Source organism: Electrona antarctica (genome assembly GCF_951216825.1).
Source record: "Electrona antarctica genome assembly, chromosome: 9".
Taxonomy (NCBI): domain Eukaryota; kingdom Metazoa; phylum Chordata; class Actinopteri; order Myctophiformes; family Myctophidae; genus Electrona; species Electrona antarctica.
The window spans coordinates 7826663-7846850 of NC_136790.1; the positions used below are offsets into that span (position 1 = coordinate 7826663).

At 42.9% G+C, this 20188-nt stretch overlaps 1 protein-coding gene across 1 annotated transcript in view; it reads right to left on the bottom strand.

Moving 5' to 3' along the window:
* Positions 1–20188, bottom strand: part of nckap1l (NCK associated protein 1 like) — a 67882-nt gene that overhangs the window by 34684 nt on the left and 13010 nt on the right. The window contains exons 5-17 of the mRNA XM_079510850.1: positions 19242–19384; positions 17400–17490; positions 16853–16990; positions 13139–13187; positions 11867–12023; positions 9729–9785; positions 9521–9617; positions 8503–8612; positions 7106–7238; positions 6825–6906; positions 5658–5716; positions 4595–4740; positions 241–373 (exon numbers count right to left, since the gene is read on the bottom strand). Of these exons, the coding sequence (XP_079366976.1) occupies positions 241–373; positions 4595–4740; positions 5658–5716; positions 6825–6906; positions 7106–7238; positions 8503–8612; positions 9521–9617; positions 9729–9785; positions 11867–12023; positions 13139–13187; positions 16853–16990; positions 17400–17490; positions 19242–19384 (1395 nt within the window). The remainder of the gene's footprint in view (positions 1–240; positions 374–4594; positions 4741–5657; positions 5717–6824; positions 6907–7105; positions 7239–8502; positions 8613–9520; positions 9618–9728; positions 9786–11866; positions 12024–13138; positions 13188–16852; positions 16991–17399; positions 17491–19241; positions 19385–20188) is intronic.

Here is a 20188-nt window from a genome sequence, read left to right on the forward strand (position 1 = left end):
ATATTCGCTTTTGACGGTCTCAAAAGCGAATATTTGAGTTCAAATTGTTCGCTGTGAACGAATTTATATTCAAAGATTTGCACACATTTTCACGATTGAGAAGTGTCGCACTATGAGCTCGTAAATCTGCTATTTTTCAACAGCTAAAAGTTTAAAATAATGGTTAATAAAGTGGTTAAAATCTATGAGGTGAGATGCGTTCCAGCAGGTCTTAGTGGCCGCCGGTGTCTCAATACTGACCTCTTCTGGGCAGAGCGGGTGTCCGCTGCGGCTGAAGTGGGAGCAGACCATTGGGAAGGCCATGAGGTAGCGCTTCATGGCGGCCTCGCCGTTACACAGCATGAACATCTTCTCGAACACCCGCGGGTAGAAACTATAGACGAGAGAGTTCAACAGTTCAATTCAACTTCATACGCCAACAGCATACTTGTAGATTGGCTGTTTTCAAATGGCTGAAATGCACATAGGGCTGAAGTGGTTAAAAGTAAGTAGATTTTATTTCGGTCCATAAAAAAAGAAAAGAGCCTAGTGTGTACAGTACTTACTACTTACAAACGTACATAGACAAGTTAAAATCCACTATTAACTAGTGGTACCGAAAAGGTGAAGGCAGAAGCCCAGGCTTATATTGCTAGACCCTTAAAAAAAAAACATAACTCGGGTTAAATCGAAGAGACATGGAATCAGACATTGATTTCACAAAAAATGAAAACATCAGACCATTGTATACGGAGGAAGAGTCTAAGCACTGTATGTTTTGTAAATTGTAATAATAATCAAAATCTACAAAGTAACAACAAGTATTGTTGCGTGGAAATAATATTCTGTTTAGCCTAGAACTGGAGGTCTAGAATTTAGGGTCATGTGATCAGTGTCATCACGTCGGTGAAAATTAGTCGTACAGTATTCCCCTTTTTAAAGGCTTTAAGTACAGTATACTTAGTAAATAGTTACTTTCCACCACTGACTGTCTGTGTCCGGAGCTAATCGCAAACCGCCGGACTGACCAGCGCCGCATTTCATCACAATTAAAATTATGTAGAAAAAAGGAGAATCCCGCACACTGTCTTCACTTAGGTTGGTTTTTATTGCAACGTTTCGGTCGTCAGACCTTCATCAGGCATAAAGCAGTACTGACAAACAGTCAGCATAAATACATCTCTGAGATCAGCGGGGGCCAATCAAATGACACACACCAATCCGTTAACATGGAGAGGGACTGCCCACAGGTGAGTCCAGGTGGTATATTTTTTCCATGATAAAAGGAACATTTATAAATATACACAAAATAGAATAAGATAGCTACAATAGAATAAATCAATCAGTATAGTAAAGGCAATATACAATGAAAATTGAAAACCTTTTTAAATGTACTGACTGCGGAATGAATATTGGACAATTATATTTAAGTAAAACATGTCCCTGGAGGGCATAATGTCCAATACATGTACTGGGGGTCAGACCTAATAAATTACAGGTATAAGGGTCTGTACTCCAAAATACACTACATTGACATCACACACAATGACAGCGGGAGATCAAACAGACTAGAACCAAGATATCAAAAAATCGAGAAATCAATAAAATATCAAAAAACCCCAGAGGTGAGAAAACCTCAAAATTCACAACATCACATTTAGTAAGAATTCATCATTTAAACCTTTTGGGGCTAAGGTGTCGCAAGTGAAAATCCAATATGCCTCACGTCTCTTAAGGAGAAGGTCATGGTTTCCGCCTCTGGGTGGTAGAGGGACCATCTCCATGCCAACAAAGCGTAAGGTGGATATGTCATGTTTCATATCATTGAAATGAACGGCAACCGGGTAATCCCTGTCGTTTCTGCGAATAGAGCTTTTATGCTCGCTGATGCGCGTTTTTAGCTTCCTAGTAGTCTTGCCAATGTATGCAAGACCACAGGGGCAACGTAGCATATAAATCACATGGGTAGATGCACATGTGATGACACTTTTGATAGGGACGGATTTGCCTGTTTGTGGGTGACGAAAAACCTTAGCTTTGTTGGTGTTGTTGCATTGAGCGCAGTTCCCACAGGGGTAATTGCCATTTGGAATGGGGCTCAGTAGGGTTTGAGTGAGTTGCGCTGGTTTATTGCTGGCAAAGTTAGCTTGAACGAGAGAGTCTCTTATATTTCTCCCCCGTTTGTTCACAAAAAGCGGAGGGAATTGGAAAGTGCGTGAAAGTTCCGGATCAGATTGGAGCAGATGCCAGTGTTTTTTAAAAACTGATCGGATGTGATGAGAAAATGGGGAATGAGTAGTGATACAAGTGACTGAGAAGTTCTTATCCTGTTTAATATTCTTTTTTAATAAATCAGAGCGGGGTTTTTGGAGGGCTGCCTCGAAACCCGCATCAACCCATTCTGACGGATAGCCCCTTTGAATAAAACGTTGTTTCATTTCAGACGATTTATTTATGTAATCCTCTGTTGTTTGGCATATTCTCCGGAGTCTATAAAATTGGCTTTTTGGCAAACCTTGTATAAGGGGTGTGGGATGTGCGCTCTTAGCCAGCAATAATGTGTTCCTGTCAGTTTCTTTTCTATAAAGGGTGGTAGATAAGCCACCGTTGTCAATATAGACCCACATATCCAAAAAATGTACTTTTTCCGGGCTGGACTCACAGGTGAACGTCAGGTGACTCTTAAAGCTGTTAAGTAGTTCAACAAAGTTGTTTAACTCCTCTAAGTTACCCTGGAAGATACAGAAAATGTCATCAATAAACCTATAGTATTTCAGAATTCGTGGGAGGTACACATTCTTATCAGGGTTAAAAACAAAGTTCTCCTCAAAATAACCCATGAAAAGGTTGGCATAATTAGGCGCACAAATAGTCCCCATACTGACACCTGAGGTTTGCAAATAAAAATCTCCGTCAAAGCAGAAATTGTTGTACTCCATTACAAAGGTGGCTAGGTCAGAAATAAATTTATTGGGAGGATTGATAGTCTGATCCCGGTTTTGTAGAAAACCGCTCAATGCAACAACACCAACAAAGCTAAGGTTTTTCGTCACCCACAAACAGGCAAATCCGTCCCTATCAAAAGTGTCATCACATGTGCATCTACCCATGTGATTTATATGCTACGTTGCCCCTGTGGTCTTGCATACATTGGCAAGACTACTAGGAAGCTAAAAACGCGCATCAGCGAGCATAAAAGCTCTATTCGCAGAAACGACAGGGATTACCCGGTTGCCGTTCATTTCAATGATATGAAACATGACATATCCACCTTACGCTTTGTTGGCATGGAGATGGTCCCTCTACCACCCAGAGGCGGAAACCATGACCTTCTCCTTAAGAGACGTGAGGCATATTGGATTTTCACTTGCGACACCTTAGCCCCAAAAGGTTTAAATGATGAATTCTTACTAAATGTGATGTTGTGAATTTTGAGGTTTTCTCACCTCTGGGGTTTTTTGATATTTTATTGATTTCTCGATTTTTTGATATCTTGGTTCTAGTCTGTTTGATCTCCCGCTGTCATTGTGTGTGATGTCAATGTAGTGTATTTTGGAGTACAGACCCTTATACCTGTAATTTATTAGGTCTGACCCCCAGTACATGTATTGGACATTATGCCCTCCAGGGACATGTTTTACTTAAATATAATTGTCCAATATTCATTCCGCAGTCAGTACATTTAAAAAGGTTTTCAATTTTCATTGTATATTGCCTTTACTATACTGATTGATTTATTCTATTGTAGCTATCTTATTCTATTTTGTGTATATTTATAAATGTTCCTTTTATCATGGAAAAAATATACCACCTGGACTCACCTGTGGGCAGTCCCTCTCCATGTTAACGGATTGGTGTGTGTCATTTGATTGGCCCCCGCTGATCTCAGAGATGTATTTATGCTGACTGTTTGTCAGTACTGCTTTATGCCTGATGAAGGTCTGACGACCGAAACGTTGCAATAAAAACCAACCTAAGTGAAGACAGTGTGCGGGATTCTCCTTTTTTCTACATATCAGTTTCCTGTTATCCGACGCACCTGTCCTTTGTAGGTGTGCAGAAGGACTTTTTCGTATATCACAATTAAAATTAAAATGTTATAATGAGAGTCAGGCTAAAACCGTGTCAGTACAGTACAGTACAGTACAGTACAGTACAGTACAGTACATATTGATAATTTCGTCAACAAGTAGAAAGTAGACTAATATGTTTAGGGAGGGACTAGTGGAGAAGAGTGGAGAAGTACCAAAAGTAGAAAGTACTCATTATGCAGAATGTCTCATTTCATGTTTTAAAATGTCTTACATCTTGCTTGTAGATCATCAGCCGATCTACAAGCTCACGAGCTCGTCGCTCTGCGACTTGCTGTGAGCTTGTAGATCGCCTATTTTCAGCATGCAACCAAGTATAAAAGTAATTTATGACACAGCCCGCCAAGATCCATTTACAGTAAGTGGACTAAATCAACTGTAGATTTATCTTATGATATTGAGGCGACTAAAACTAGACTAAAAGTAAGATATTTAAGATGACTAAAATATGACTAAAACTAAATGAAGTTTTATTCCAAAGACTATGACTAAAACAAACAAAAAAAATCCACATTGGAACTGACCACAGTATGGACAGGTCCGAGACCTCTGTCAGCATCTCTTCCACGTTGTCCACCATCCTGGTGTGAAACTGGGTCAGGCTCATCACCTTGGCCAGGTCAGGGTACTCCTTCAGCGCCAGAGGAGCCTTGTTTACGCTCGTGTAAGCCTGGTGTACAACAAGGTGACAAACTGCCACTGTGAAAAATAACTCAAGTCGGTGTACAAATAGTCTCGCGTGGCCAGACTGTTTCCTCTCGCAATTTTCAAATGCTTCCGTCTATATAGCATTCGCAGATTGTGGTTGTCTACGCAAGACTAGTGTACAAATGGAACCAAATGGAGCATACAAAAGGAATATAGTTACACTCTTAATAATAATAATGCCATTTGGCCTAGTGGTTTCGGTAACCTATAGAGCGTCGCAGTCCCGCCCCCTCGAGAGACCCGGAAAATAATTCCCTGTTAATTTTCCTCATAGACTTTTCAAAAAGTATTTATTTAAAGACGTTTACGCCGCGGACAAAGCCAACTCTTGTCGTGACAAATCATGACAATAAACACAATGTTTTGGGCCAAACAAAGAATTAGAAACCACTCTTTGTAATTATTTGTTTGGTTCAAAATATTGTGTTGTCATGATTTGTCATGACTCGAGTTGGCTTTGTACGACGCTTAAAAGGTCTTTAAATAAATACTTTTTGAAGTGTCTGGGAAAAATGCATTGGGAATTATTTCCTGGGCCTGGCGTCGTCATGAAAGGGGGCGGGACTGCGACGCTCTATAGGCTGCTAATCTAGCCTGACAGTGTGTCGCGGGTTCGACTCCCGATCACAGAGGACCTTTGCTGCGTGTCACTCCCCATCTCTCTCCCCCCATTTCCTGTCAGCTTACACTATCAAATAAAGGCAGAAAAAGCCTTTAAAACAAATAAAACAAATAATAATAATAATGCCCTTCTCACGACCCACTCTGTTTTCCTGTTCTAAACAATTATGTGAGTGAGTGAATGAGTGGTGACAATTTAAAAGAAAATGAACATCGCTAACTATTTAGTGACACGTTGTACTGTCTAATAAACGGTACCTGTAATCTCAGCCAGTCCAGTCTAAGTGCAGTGAAGTCAAACTCCTCCTTTCTTTCAACTGTGGTGAGAAATGTAAAGCATTGCAACTCATATTCAACATGTTGTACTGTACTGTATTTTGCTTGTGTGGCAGAAAAGACAACAATGGGTGTACTAGTACAGGGGTTCTCAACCCGTGGGTCGCGACCCCTCGGGGGGTCGCCAAATTATTTTAGGGGTCCCCAAATTATTTTCAAAAAAAAATATATATATATATATATTTATTTTTAAATTTTATTTTCACTTTTTTTCAAAAATAGCAGACCTACAAGCTCGTAGCGCGCCACTCGGTGGCGCGCTATGAGCTTGTAGATCTGCTTGTAGCTCTTTTCAATAGCTAAATTATAACAATGCTTAAAACACCAAAAGGGGTTCCCGCCCAAAATGGTTTAAGGTTATTGTAGCAGTCAATTTATATTGGGGGTCGGGAGGGGGCGGGGCGGGGGTCCCGAGACATTGCCAAAGCATTTCCGGGGGTCCCCGGCCAAAAACGTTGAGAACCCCTGTACTAGTAGACGAGTTCTTAGGGAGCGCTTGTTATACACCGCCGGCTACTATACTAGTAGTATTTTTGGGCCGCCCGTGCGGGTGGGGCTTTCTCATGTTCTAATACAGACAGAAAACTCATTCTGGCAGCTACCTCGCTAGCGTGCTGGGCTTGTCATTCAACTTTCAACCCACACCCCCTGAGTTCGAATCTTGCTGCTGCCACTATTTTTCCAACAACCACAGACTTCTTTATTATTTTGCTAAAAACAAATACTTGGCTGGTTAAAAATGATATGAGGTTAGTGGAATTTACGTGGCTGGTTAAGACTGAGGTTAGGGTTAGAGCTGGGTTGGATTTATTGTTAGGGGCCATATAACCACTTGCGGTCAAAATGAGCACAGCAGAGCGCTGCCTTACCCCTCTGACAACCAATCACAAGCCGTTTTTTGGACTCGTCACCTACAGACCCAATATTCGCGTACTGTACTGTACTGTACTGTACTGTACTGTACTGTACTGTACTGTACTGTACTGTACTGTACTGTACTGTACTGTACTGTACTGTACTGTACTGTACTGTACACTTATGCTGCACTGTGTACACACTGAGTGCAGTGCATCTTAGTGGTCGTTTTACCTTGCTTGATTGAGAGAGCAGACATGGTCGAGACAAATGAACTAGTCAGGATGGACTCTTCTTCCGGGCACACGTGCATGTTCTTCAAAGGGAAAATGATTCAATTAAAAGAATCCAATAAAACAAACTGTTGCCATTGTTCCAGCTGTATCTAATTAAATCTTTACCCGGGGAAGACAGATGAAATGCATGCGCGCACACACACACACACACACACACACACACACACACACACACGCACACGCACAGACACGCGGACACACACACAATCTGCTCTGTACCTGTATGGTGTCATTGAGTACCAGGGCATCAAACTGGGCCAGGTACTGGACATGGTAGCGCTGCAACACGTAGCGGTGCTTGGTCATCAGAGCACTCAGCTTCAACATGTGGAACAGCAGCTCTGCCAGATGACTGCAAAATGACATAGTCAACATCATCGACGCTCACCGATCCTCTTCCAGTTTTACATACATTGTAGAGTAGACTGTACTGTACAATGCTGACGTACAATAAGGCCTTGGTTGTGTATTTGGCTTATTATACTGTACCACATTGTTAGATGTTATTGATTATCTTCTGATCGATAATTCTATCAATTACTATTTCAATTAATCGGATAATCGAGAATATATGTATGTTTTGAGGGGCCCAATGCATGGCTTTTAAGGTCATACGGCAGGATTTTGAGGATATTACAATGTTTGTTTAAAGCACTTAAGACGTAAATCGTTTGCCAGCCAAGTCTATGGACTTTAATGTTTGTTCCGGGCACTAAACATCCACAAAAGGCGTCATGTGGCCGATATAAATACAATGGGCAGGGTTGAGTTTTAAATACATACATTTAAAAAAAGATAGTGAAAATAGCTGTTATTTTCTTTACTAGGGCTTGAAGTGGTTGTATTTGTAAGTCTGGGTCCCGGGGAGACAAACAAATGTCTCTTTTGGGTCTCAAACTAAAAGGTTTGTGAACCCCTGGGATACGACACCTTCCTTGTTTTGTTCCATTCCGTTCAGAGCAGTGGGTCAAATGATGAATAATGTGATTATGTTGAACAACCGGCCTCACATGACATCACAAGTGATGCTTACATTTCTATCTGTCAGGGGTCTCAAGTACATTTACTTAAGTACGTAAGAACAATTTTGAGGTATTTGTACTTTACTTGAGTATTTCCAATTTCCGGTACTTTTACTTCTACTCCACTACATCTCAGAGGCAAATATTGTACTTTTACTCCACTGCATTTATTTGAAAACTTTAGTTACTAGTTACTTTGTAGATTTTGATTATTATTACACAACATACAGTAACCACGTCGGCACTATATACATTTCGGCCATTTGAAAATAGCCGATCTACAAGCTCACAATGTGTCACGATGCAACGCGTTGTGAGCTTGTATGTAGATCGTCTATTTTCATATATTTTATATATTTGAAATTTTGAAATAAGTCATTGTGCATAATGAGTACTTTTACATTTAGCACTTTAAGTACATTTTGATGCCAATACTATTGTACTCAAGTACATTTTGAATTCCGGAATTTCACTTGTATCGGACTATATCTACATTGCAGTATTGATACTTTTACTTAATAATAACAAAAGAATGGGTACTTTTCCCACCACAGTTGGCAGATGTTCTGACGTGTCTCCCCACCTATGACCTACTTGTCAACGTAGTCCTCGGGGGTCTTGGTCTTGGGGATGTTTTCGGAGTGCCTGGCGAGCCACAGAACTTCGTCACGGGAAAATGACAGAGCCATGAGGACAAACAGGGCCTGGGAGGGAAGGGAGGGGGGTTGGCACACAGATCAAAAGGGAAATGTCCCGCGACTTTAGTACACTCACAATTCAGAAGTACAACGATTACTATCTATGGTCATATTATTACCGAGTCAAAGGAATTGCTTCTTCGTACAGTGTTGGCACATTGTCTAAAAAGCACACCTCACATCTCGCCATAGCATTAGGCCAAGGCAGTACTACTCACATCTCGCCATAGCATTAGGCCAAGGCAGTACTACTCACATCTCGCCATAGCATTAGGCCAAGGCAGTACTACTCACATCTCGCCATAGCATTAGGCCAAGGCAGTACTACTCACATCTCACCATAGCATTAGGCCAAGGCAGTACTACTCAGAATTTATTGTGTCAAATACATATATATACAGTACCTTGCCATGATTTAAAACAGTGGTTTTCAACCAGTGGTCCTTGGGGGGGGGGGGGGGGGTCCAGGTGGTCCCCAGCTAAGTGATGTTACAACCCAGGCTAGGTTCACAGGCTAACAGTGATGTTAACCAAATGGACACTTACGGTCCATTTTGTTTCATTTTACACTCAAGAGTTAAATTATTGTTCAACATCTGCATTCATTTACAAGAAGTCTACGCAATAATATAATATAATGTAGGATAAAATTATTGTTATTTGGATCAATGTTTGTCTGTTATCTCCTATGGTACCAACATAAATACAACATGGAATTGTGGACAAAATCACATCCGACAACAAAATATTCTACGTCTTGGCTCCGAGAGGCTAAATGCCATCAAATGGTGGTTCGTCCGGGTCCTCAAATGCTGAATAAATAACGGGCCTTGATATGAAAAAGGTTGAAAACCACTGATTTAAAAGTGTCAAACTGCTCTAACAATTGTAATTGGGTGACCTCTCTGTATCACCTTGGGTCCCAGCAGGCCAGGTTCATCCTCCAAGACATTGGCTAACTCTGTCAAGGCTCCTCTCAGATACTGCCTCCGCTCTCTGTGCGTCGCCCCGCTGTTGATAGCATGATTGAAGTAGTGCTTCAGAGACGTTCATTTCGAGGCAAATATGCAACATGGAATTATTTCTCATGCAAATGATTCCTGGATGTTCTGCCAGACTCACCAGTTGGTTATGGCATACTCCCTGCATTCCTTGATGTCGGCTATTCGCTTTCCATATCTGATGCAAATGGAGAAATAAGTCACAGCGGTGAGTGCAGACTGCTGGTATGCAGCAACAATAGACGATCACCATTTTTGAAAATGTTGCAATTCTTTAAATTGTTTTGTTTGAAGTTTTGTTTGGTTGGTTGGTTGGGTTTTTTTCAACCAAGGTTCATGTTTTAGGTTGTTATTAGAGAAGAAAAGGGTCCCCCACACTGTCTAATAACGGGTTGTTATGAGAGAAAGTAAAAAATGAGTGTTAATTTCTATTCATTTACTTTCCTGCTTTCTTTCGTTTTAGCGATTTTAGCTATTTTTGACAGGGGACGGCGGCATTCGAACAAGTGCTTTGATCTACAAGCTCTACGTTGTGAGAGCTTGTGGATCGTCTTTTTTCAGCTAAAATATTCTACTGTAGAGTGAAAACAGGAAATACACTAGTACAAAGCCCTGATATGAGGGACTCCAGTCAAGGTTTAATTAGTTAATTAACATACTGAACAGAGCTGTCATGTACTGTAGGTATAGTAATTCATTTATAACTCGTTAGCGCTGCAACTATCGATTATTTGCTTAGAGATTGTTCTATCGATTAGTTTTTGATTAATTGCATAATCTAGAAGCATGCTTTTATTTTATTTTTATACAATATCAATCAATTAGCCACGCAAGCATTATTTTTTACTTTGTCACACAATCCACTGTCTTGCTAAAATAGTAGATCTGCATAATGGGTAGCTTTGCAACGTTTTGTGAGCTTGTAGATAATTTGAATATTTTGGAGAATTTTGTTTTAAAAATAATTTTGGATTTCTTTTTAAGCTTTTTTTTGCCTATGGGGATTGTTTATTAATGGTTAATGTGGTTAAACGCTAACGTGACATGGATGCGTTCCAGGTCTCAATGGATTAAATGATGTACTATTTATTTATGATCGACTAAAGTTGGTTAGTCGGATTAGCAGTTTGACCCCTATACGTCAGTGGTTCCCAAACCTTTTAGCCATGAACCAAAACAGAAATTAGATATTCGCCTGGGATCCAAACTAGTGAAAAAAGCAGATCTACAAACTCACAACACGTCACTTTGCGCCGTGTTTTGAGCTTGTAGATCAGCCATTTTCACTAATGTATGGAATTTCTTAGATTTTTCTTTGATTTCTTTATGGAACTACTAATGTTGTTTTTTATTCATAAAAATGTTAGCTTTTTTTGGGAATGTTTTTTGAAAATGATTTGAAATGATAATTAAAAACCAAATGTAGGAAACCAAAAAATAAAAGGGCCCCATACAAATGTGTCCGCGACCCACAAATGGGTCACGACCCAATATTTGTGGAACCACTGCTATTCGGTTTTACATGCTGCCCCTTCATGTTGTCAAAGACCTCCTCGGTGGCCTTGTGTATGTTGAGGGACTCGTCATATATACATTACATACCCCTTAATGTTGTCAAAGACCTCCTCGGTGGCCTTGTGTATGTTGAGGGACTCGTCATATATACATTACATACCCCTTAATGTTGTCAAAGACCTCCTCAGTGGCCTTGTGTATGTTGAGGGACTCGTCATATATACATTACATACCCCTTAATGTTGTCAAAGACCTCCTCGGTGGCCTTGTGTATGTTGAGGGACTCGTCATATATACATTACATACCCCTTAATGTTGTCAAAGACCTCCTCGGTGGCCTTGTGTATGTTGAGGGACTCGTCATATATACATTACATACCCCTTAATGTTGTCAAAGACCTCCTCGGTGGCCTTGTGTATGTTGAGGGACTCGTCATATATACATTACATACCCCTTAATGTTGTCAAAGACCTCCTCGGTGGCCTTGTGTATGTTGAGGGACTCGTCATATATACATTACATACCCCTTAATGTTGTCAAAGACCTCCTCGGTGGCCTTGTGTATGTTGAGGGACTCGTCATATATACATTACATACCCCTTAATGTTGTCAAAGACCTCCTCGGTGGCCTTGTGTATGTTGAGGGACTCGTCATATATACATTACATACCCCTTAATGTTGTCAAAGACCTCCTCGGTGGCCTTGTGTATGTTGAGGGACTCGTCATATATACATTACATACCCCTTAATGTTGTCAAAGACCTCCTCGGTGGCCTTGTGTATGTTGAGGGACTCCTCCCGGATGAGGGTGAGGTACAGGCCGCTCCTCAGACCCATCTTCCACAGCTCATGGGCCGCAGCGTTGCTATTTAGACTGCTGTGACACAGCAGGAATCCCACTGCACACAGTGATTGATTGATTGAGTCATTTATTCATTCATTCATTCACTTTTATTCAATACATTTTGAATTCCGGTCTTTTTCTTGGAACAGGATATTTCTATATTGCAGTATTGATACTTTTACTCAGGTTTTTCCACCACTGGTGCTCTCTGCTACCACCACCCCAGCATCCACCAGCACCCCAGCATCCAGCATGTGGGCTGTTTCTCTGCTACCACCACCCCAGCATCCACCAGCACCCCAGCATCCAGCATGTGGGCTGTTTCTCTGCTACCACCACCCCAGCATCCACCACCACCCCAGCATCCAGCATGTGGGCTGTTCCTCTGCTACCACCACCCCATCATCCAGCATGTGGGCTGTTTTCTCTGCTACCACCACCCCAGCATCCAGCATGTGGGCTGTTTTCCTCTGCTACCACCACCCCATCATCCAGCATGTGGGCTGTTTTCTCTGCTACCACCACCCCAGCATCCAGCATGTGGGCTGTTTTCCTCTGCTACCACCACCCCAGCATCCAGCATGTGGGCTGTTTTTCTCTGCTACCACCACCCCAGCATCCAGCATGTGGGCTGTTTTCCTCTGCTACCACCACCCCAGCATCCAGCATGTGGGCTGTTTTCTCTGCTACCACCACCCCAGCATCCAGCATGTGGGCTGTTTTCTCTGCTACCACCACCCCATCATCCAGCATGTGGGCTGTTTTTCTATATTATTTATTTTACTGATAAGTACCCCCAGATTACCTCAGGGAGGTAATCTGCTAAATACGAACATGAAACCTAAAGCTTTACACCAAATATGAAACGGTTTAGCCGAAAATCAGCTTTTAACATTGGCCTGGTTGCTAGGCAACGCCTCCATCACCTAACCTGACTCCGCCAGATGGGGCAGCAGAGAGTACACTGGGTTCCCCCCTCCTGCTCCCATCTGGGAACTCTCAGGCAGACTTGATGCTTCGGCCACAAAACGGCCTGGCCAATCAGCGGCAGCTAGAGGCGGGATCAAGGCATACACAGTGCTGCCTTGATCCCGCCTACTTGAGTACAGTACTTGTACTTAGTTACTTTATACCACTGTATTTAGCCTGTGAAGTGATGGTGATACTCACAGATGATCCAGCGTTCCATCACCTCCATAGACAGATATTCACAGGCTATCTGTGGAGACATTTATAGACACATTAACCTTACATATACTTTTTTTTCTTTTTTTTTTTACAAAATGTTCCAATTCTACAGTAAGATGCACTGTAAGACTCCTTACATTATTATTGGCTTATGTGACAAATCAAGCCACATAGCCACAATAAAACATTACAGTATATTCTGTCACACCCTTTACATTTGCTGCACTTTGCTGTGAGCAACTTACAGTATCTGATCCAGCATGCAACGACATCAGACTAAAATTAGCTTGCATCAAGATGCAGTGATGGCACCGTGCGACATGAAGAGTACTTCTTCAAGCTGTGAATAATACATTTATTTTCTGCCGACAACCAGAGTCATGGTCTCGGAGGGAGACAGGCCAGCCATGGAAGGCGCATGCATGGATCATAACAGTGCTGCACATCAAAGACAATGTAATGGGTGTGTTTGAAGGCAGGACAGCGCTGTCCAAGGCAGCGGAGGAGAGGAGACAAGTGGACGAGAGGTTCAACGAGGATAACGCTCTAGAGCTGGAAGGAAAGCAGGGGAAAACAAGATGCGTACTTGTTTTTTTTTGTCAGATTATGATTTAACATGATCACGAGTATGATGCAACGACTAGCTAAGCATGCTCTACTGACAGTACTTCAAGGAATCAAGGACGGGTGCAGACTCAAAGCAAACAAACGTCTTGCACAGAAGACATTTTAGCTTTTTGACTGGGATACTTGTGGTAGCCCTATACTACAGTGACCTACAGTATATCTACCCATTGTGGAATGTGGGTATTTTGCGTTACTTTTTGCGGAGGTTCAAGTGATTGAAGGACAGGCCCATCGTCCACTGACTTTAAGGCATAGCAGTGGCCGTGGTTTTCTGGTTCCACTGAGAGATAGAGATTTATAATTATTATTACAATTAATTATCAATTATTTTAAGACGCAAATAAGGCTCAAACAACACCAGAGTAAGGCCAAGTGTTGGACAAGTTAGAGAATGGATATGCACACCGCACAGACTATAGTCTGGTGAGATGTAGGAGGACCCTATAGGCAGGAAGCAAACCACAGTCCTAGAGACCTCTCAGTGCCTGCAGTCCCCCAAGAACACACAAACCATAGTCCTAGAGACCTCTCAGTGTCTGCAGTCCCCCAAGAACACACAAACCACAGTCCTAGAGACCTCTCAGTGCCTGCAGTCCCCCAAGAACACACAAACCACAGTCCTAGAGACCTCTGTGTCTGCAGTCCCCCAAGAACACACAAACCACAGTCCTAGAGACCTCTCAGTGCCTGCAGTCCCCCAAGAACACACACACCATAGTCCTAGAGACCTCTCAGTGCCTGCAGTCCCCCAAGAACACACAAACCACAGTCCTAGAGACCTCTCAGTGCCTGCTATCCCCCAAGAACACACAAACCACAGTCCTAGAGACCTCTCAGTGCCTGCTATCCCCCAAGAACACACAAACCACAGTCCTAGTAGCCTCGGAAACCCAGACGTTAAGTCCTAGAGACCTCTCAGTGCCTGCTATCCCCCAAGAACACACAAACCACAATCCTAGAGACCTCTCAGTGCCTGCAGTCCCCCAAGAACACACAAACCACAGTCCTAGAGACCTCTCAGTGCCTGCTATCCCCCAAGAACACACCAACCACAGTCCTAGAGACCTCTCAGTGCCTGCTATCCCCCAAGAACACACAAACCACAGTCCTAGAGACCTCTCAGTGGCTGCTATCCCCCAAGAACACACCAACCACAGTCCTAGAGACCTCTCAGTGCCTGCTATCCCCCAAGAACACACACACCACAGTCCTAGAGACCTCTCAGTGGCTGCTATCCCCCAAGAACACACACACCACAGTCCTAGAGACCTCTCAGTGCCTGCTATCCCCTAAGAACACACAAACCACAGTCCTAGAGACCTCTCAGTGCCTGCTATCCCCCAAGAACACACCAACCACAGTCCTAGAGACCTCTCAGTGCCTGCAGTCCCCCAAGAACACACAAACCACAGTCCTAGAGACTTCTCAGTGCCTGCTATCCCCCAAGAACACACAAACCATAGTCCTAGAGACCTCAGTGCCTGCAGTCCCCCAAGAACACACACACCACAGTCCTAGAGACCTCTCGGTGCCTGCTATCCCCCAAGAACACACAAACCACAGTCCTAGAGACCTCAGTGCCTGCAGTCCCCCAAGAACACACACACCACAGTCCTAGAGACCTCTCAGTGCCTGCAGTCCCCCAAGAACACACAAACCACAGTCCTAGAGACCTCAGTGCCTGCTATCCCCCAAGAACACACAAACCACAGTCCTAGAGACCTCTCAGTGCCTGCAGTCCCCCAAGAACACACAAACCACAGTCCTAGAGACCTCCCAGTGCCTGCTATCCCCCAAGAACACAACAAGGCAGCTAGAGAGAGCCTCCTGTTGGCGCTATAAAAGAAAGGACAATAGCTGGAAGCCTGGATGAGAGGGGCAGTGATTTGGCCAATCACTGCTAACCCGCCAACTGGAGAGTGTTGTGGTTAAGGGTGGAAACTCTTTAAGAATGCTGGGGACCACCCGACGACAAATTCATGAACAGAACAAGTATCCAGAGGAGCAGAAACGATTCCGTTTGTCATCCTGCTGCTGTAAATCATATTGCTGGGAGCACAGGATGTAGAGATAAATAAATAAGACGGGCACTGCTGACTTCAAACACCACTTCAGTCTAGTCACACTCATCTCTGTTCCTTTTCTCTGGCTATTTATACTGTGGGAAAATAACAATTATGCTCGTTTAAAAAATAAGTGTGTGTGCACGTGCGCGTGGGGTGGGTCATTACGTCCAAGAACGAGTGGTACAAGTCAAAAATTACATAACTGCATTGCCAGCCCAGTGCAGCTCTGACCACGCGCAAGGGGTTTATCAGATCGCTTTTTTTGATCGCTCAGATTATTATTATTTTTTCATAATGACTAGTTGCACTCCACAGTGTTTTGTCCCAAATGGGCTGCCGTAAAAAGGCGAACTGCTGTTAAACCCCAGCCCCCAGAAAGGCTGGCCAACGGAGCCGTCAAGCCTACTGGTTAAAGCTGAAACTGCAGGCGGGCCTGTGCATATAACACGAGGACCAAATGTTGGTTGGCAAATGCGGAAGTAGAATGTTCTTCCAGGTGCTTCAAAACACCACTCAGCAACTTCCAATGAAATGAATAGCAGGGGGGGCGGGGCTGTCGCTCCCCGTCTGCACTCTATCCTTTATAACTCTATGGCTAAACCCCTTGAACATGCTCAGAGCTGCGGTTACTTTAGTTCAGGGGTGCCCAAAAGGTAGATCGCGATCTACCAGTAGATCACAAAGGCTGTGCAGGTAGATCACATGACATGCCCCTAAAGAGTATTTCATTTAAATATATTGAAGAAAAAAAACGATAAAACAACATTTCTCCCCCTCTATTTCCCATTCCAAGTGCATTTGTCTTATACTGTACAGAATGTAACACGAACTCTACTATTCCGAAGCCCCCTCGGGTACATATTTAAACTATTTTCAGCAATGGTATAATAATTGATTTGGTGGGTAGATCTTGCCGAGCTGGTCATTTTGAAAGTAGCTCTCAAGTCAAAAAGTGTGGGCACCCCTGCAGTTTAGTTCCTTTCCACCACTGGTCACTACTCACTGTGTCACAGCAGGGGGGGTCCAGCATGGTGGCGGGGGCACTGAACAGGCTGAGGAGCTGGGCGCTGCGCCAGCTCTCCGGGGGCAGGTTCCTGCGAGGGTAGACCCTATGCAGCGAGAGCAGCGCCTCTGTCACCGACTGTCATGTCAGGGCATGAAGATAAATTGGACAGTACAGTGATTTGACACAGCTGTCTTCCACACAAGTACTTGCATAGTAAAAGTATCAATACCGCAATGTTACAAGTAAAGTTCAGAACTCACCATGCACTTGAGTAAAAGAGTACAAAAGTGTTGGAGCACGCACGCACGCACGCACGCACGCACGCACGCACGCACGCACGCACGCACGCACGCACGCACGCACGCACGCACGCACGCACGCACGCACGCACGCACGCACACACACACACACACACACACACACACACACACACACACACACACACACACACACACACACACACACACACACACACACACACACACACACACACACACACACACACACACAGAGAGAGAGAGTTTAGATTGTGAATTGAGCTCACCCTTGTGTGAGGGCCAAACTCCTCAGTGAGTTTCTTCCAGGGGTGTTCATACTCCACAAACATCTGGCCTAACCGTGGGTAGGATGGATCGCTGGATTCAACATGTACATACATATTTGTCAATATAGAATTAATATTAATACAAACCCTAAATGATGAAATCTAAATGAGAACTCCAACATCAGAATGCCGTTATAAGTTTGGTACCGTATGTTTCGTGTCATTTTGAGGTGTTTGAAAGGCATCAGAATATGGTATTGAGGAAGGAAATCCTCTAAAAGTATTAGGCATACCGGTTGTTGAAAAAACGAGAACTGTCAATCAGTGACTACTGGCCAATCACAGCTGGGTTTCCCTAGAACTGTGGTGGGATCCATAATAAATAATGCATGAAGGAAGTATCTTTCCAATATGGCTGCTGTGCATAGAGCCTATTGGAGACGTTCAGCATTTTTATTGAGTCTTAAAAACGTCTCAAGAGCTTTCAACACTTTTAAACATCTGTCTAAATATTTTTGACTGCGTGCCAAATTGAAGTGGGCAGTATAAATAAACAGGGTGAAGTGGCAGCTAGGACTCGAGGCAATGTGAGGACAATTTCGCAATTGCACTCCAATTAGATGTGGAAGACAGCTGTGTCGAATCAGGAGTAATATCACTGGCCATATTGACAGATGATGTAACTTGGAGTAACTTAAGTTGTGACAGATGAATGACATGCTTGTCAAAGCTGGACAGTTGTGCTTATCAAAATGTCATCCCTTATTCAATGATGGGGAAATGGTTAAAGCTGGTTAAAGCCAGATTTATACTTTTCCACAGTATAATTCAGCTGTTTTCTGATCTTCAAGCTCACTACGTGTTGCATCACAACACGTTGTGGCATATAGATTGGCTATTTTTGGGCGCGCTACACCATCATACACCATGGTGTACCGTATGTTTCGTGTCATTTTGAGGTGTTTGAAAGGCATCAGAATATGGTATTGAGGAAGGAAATCCTCTAAAAGTATTAGGCACTATCATCAGTCAATGGGAAAAAGATGACTTGTGTCACTCACCTGGGACTGCATTCCTTGCCGTATATATTTTTGAGTCATGTAAAATGAGATACTTATTAAGGCGACCGGGCCTTTGCGTTCAGAGCCCTGACTCTCTGGAATGCCCTCCCTCTGGAGATCAGGCTCGCAGAGTCCATCCCCCGCTTCAAATCCCTCCTTAAAACTCACTTTTATAAAGCTGCTTTTATCCCCTAAATGTTTTAACCCAAGTACCCATACCGTATTTCTGCATATTGCTTGTTTTACCCTCTGTATTATTACCTATTGTTGTTTATGGTGTGTATTGTTTTTGTTTTTATTCTCTGTGAACAAATGTACCAAATGAGACCCCACGGGTCCACTTGGTTACATTTGTACACTCTTTTTAATTTCTTAGAGACATTATTAAAGGTACATTCAGTGATTTCACTTAATTCAACTATCACTTATTTTTTCTTATTTTTTGGATAATCCTCCCTACTATAAAGTGTGCTGACCATATAAGGAGTTCCTCCCTGTCCCCAGTGAGCCCCTGGGGTCAAAAAACCCTAGTTTCGGTTTGGGCTTTGGGTGGCAAAGCTTTCATCCAATCAGGATGAGAGGTGCCTTCCTCCAATCATGATCGAGTGTGGCTGGCATTGGTGTGCGTGCTGTTGGTCTGTTGTACTTCCCCCACTGTAGAGCGTGTGCATGTGCACATCTTGTTACCGGGTGGACCGTTTTTTTTTCTCCAAATCACCCAAATCACTGAATGCTCCTTTAAGTGTGAGAACCAGTGTAATAGAATGTGTGGTTTGCTGACCTGGTGCCACTGGTCATCTCGTGGGCACAGTTGTACATGCCCACCAGGGCCCTCCGGTCATCGATGCGAGACAGCAGGATGATCACACTGGTGTAGGTGGTGATCAGGTCCAGGTAGCTCTTGGTGAAGTCAAAGTTGACGGACTGACAACAACATTCAGTCAGTTTAAGAAGAAGATGCACTATTGGCGTTTTGATCGGACAAACACTTCTTTAAATCTCAGCAGTGTTGTTTTTGTCGGCTATTTTTAAATGTAGTCTCAGTCTTAGTCCAGTTTCAATCACCGTTGTTAGTTTTTATAGTATTTAGTCGAACTCATCCTATTTTTATTTAGTCACGTTTTAGTCGACTAAAAGTCGAGCATTTTAGTCTTAATCTTAGTTCAATAATCCGTAAATGTATTTGTCTAGTTTTGGTCAACAAAAACTGTTGACATTTTAGTCTAGTTTTAGTCTGACAATTATTTTAGCCCTTTACTTTTTTCCATCTAATCTAAAAAAAATATTTCACATAGTATTTTCTGTCATCCTTTTGATAAAAAAACACAATTGTAAGAAATACATCCAGGAATGGAACATGTTTTGATTGAATCTGCAAATGTATTTGGAACCATAACCAGTCACAGAAATATCGACGCTTGCATCCTGTTTAACTACTGATCCCAGTACAGTACAACAAGACAACACCAAATGATTGAACCAATGTCCAGTTCAACCAACTGAACCCATGCAGGGTGGTTGGTTTACCAGGCTAGTAGCCTATAGACTAACAAGACAACATTGTTCTAGTTATAGAACAATGTCCAGTTCAACTACTCTGACGTGGTTTCGTCAGATGATTCTCAACTGATTCTTGTAACTTGGGGTCACCGTTTAACAATTCAAGAGGTGCAATCAGGTGCTCTGAATTTCAGCCTTTCAGGGCTGTTATTAAGCTCAGCAGTCCAT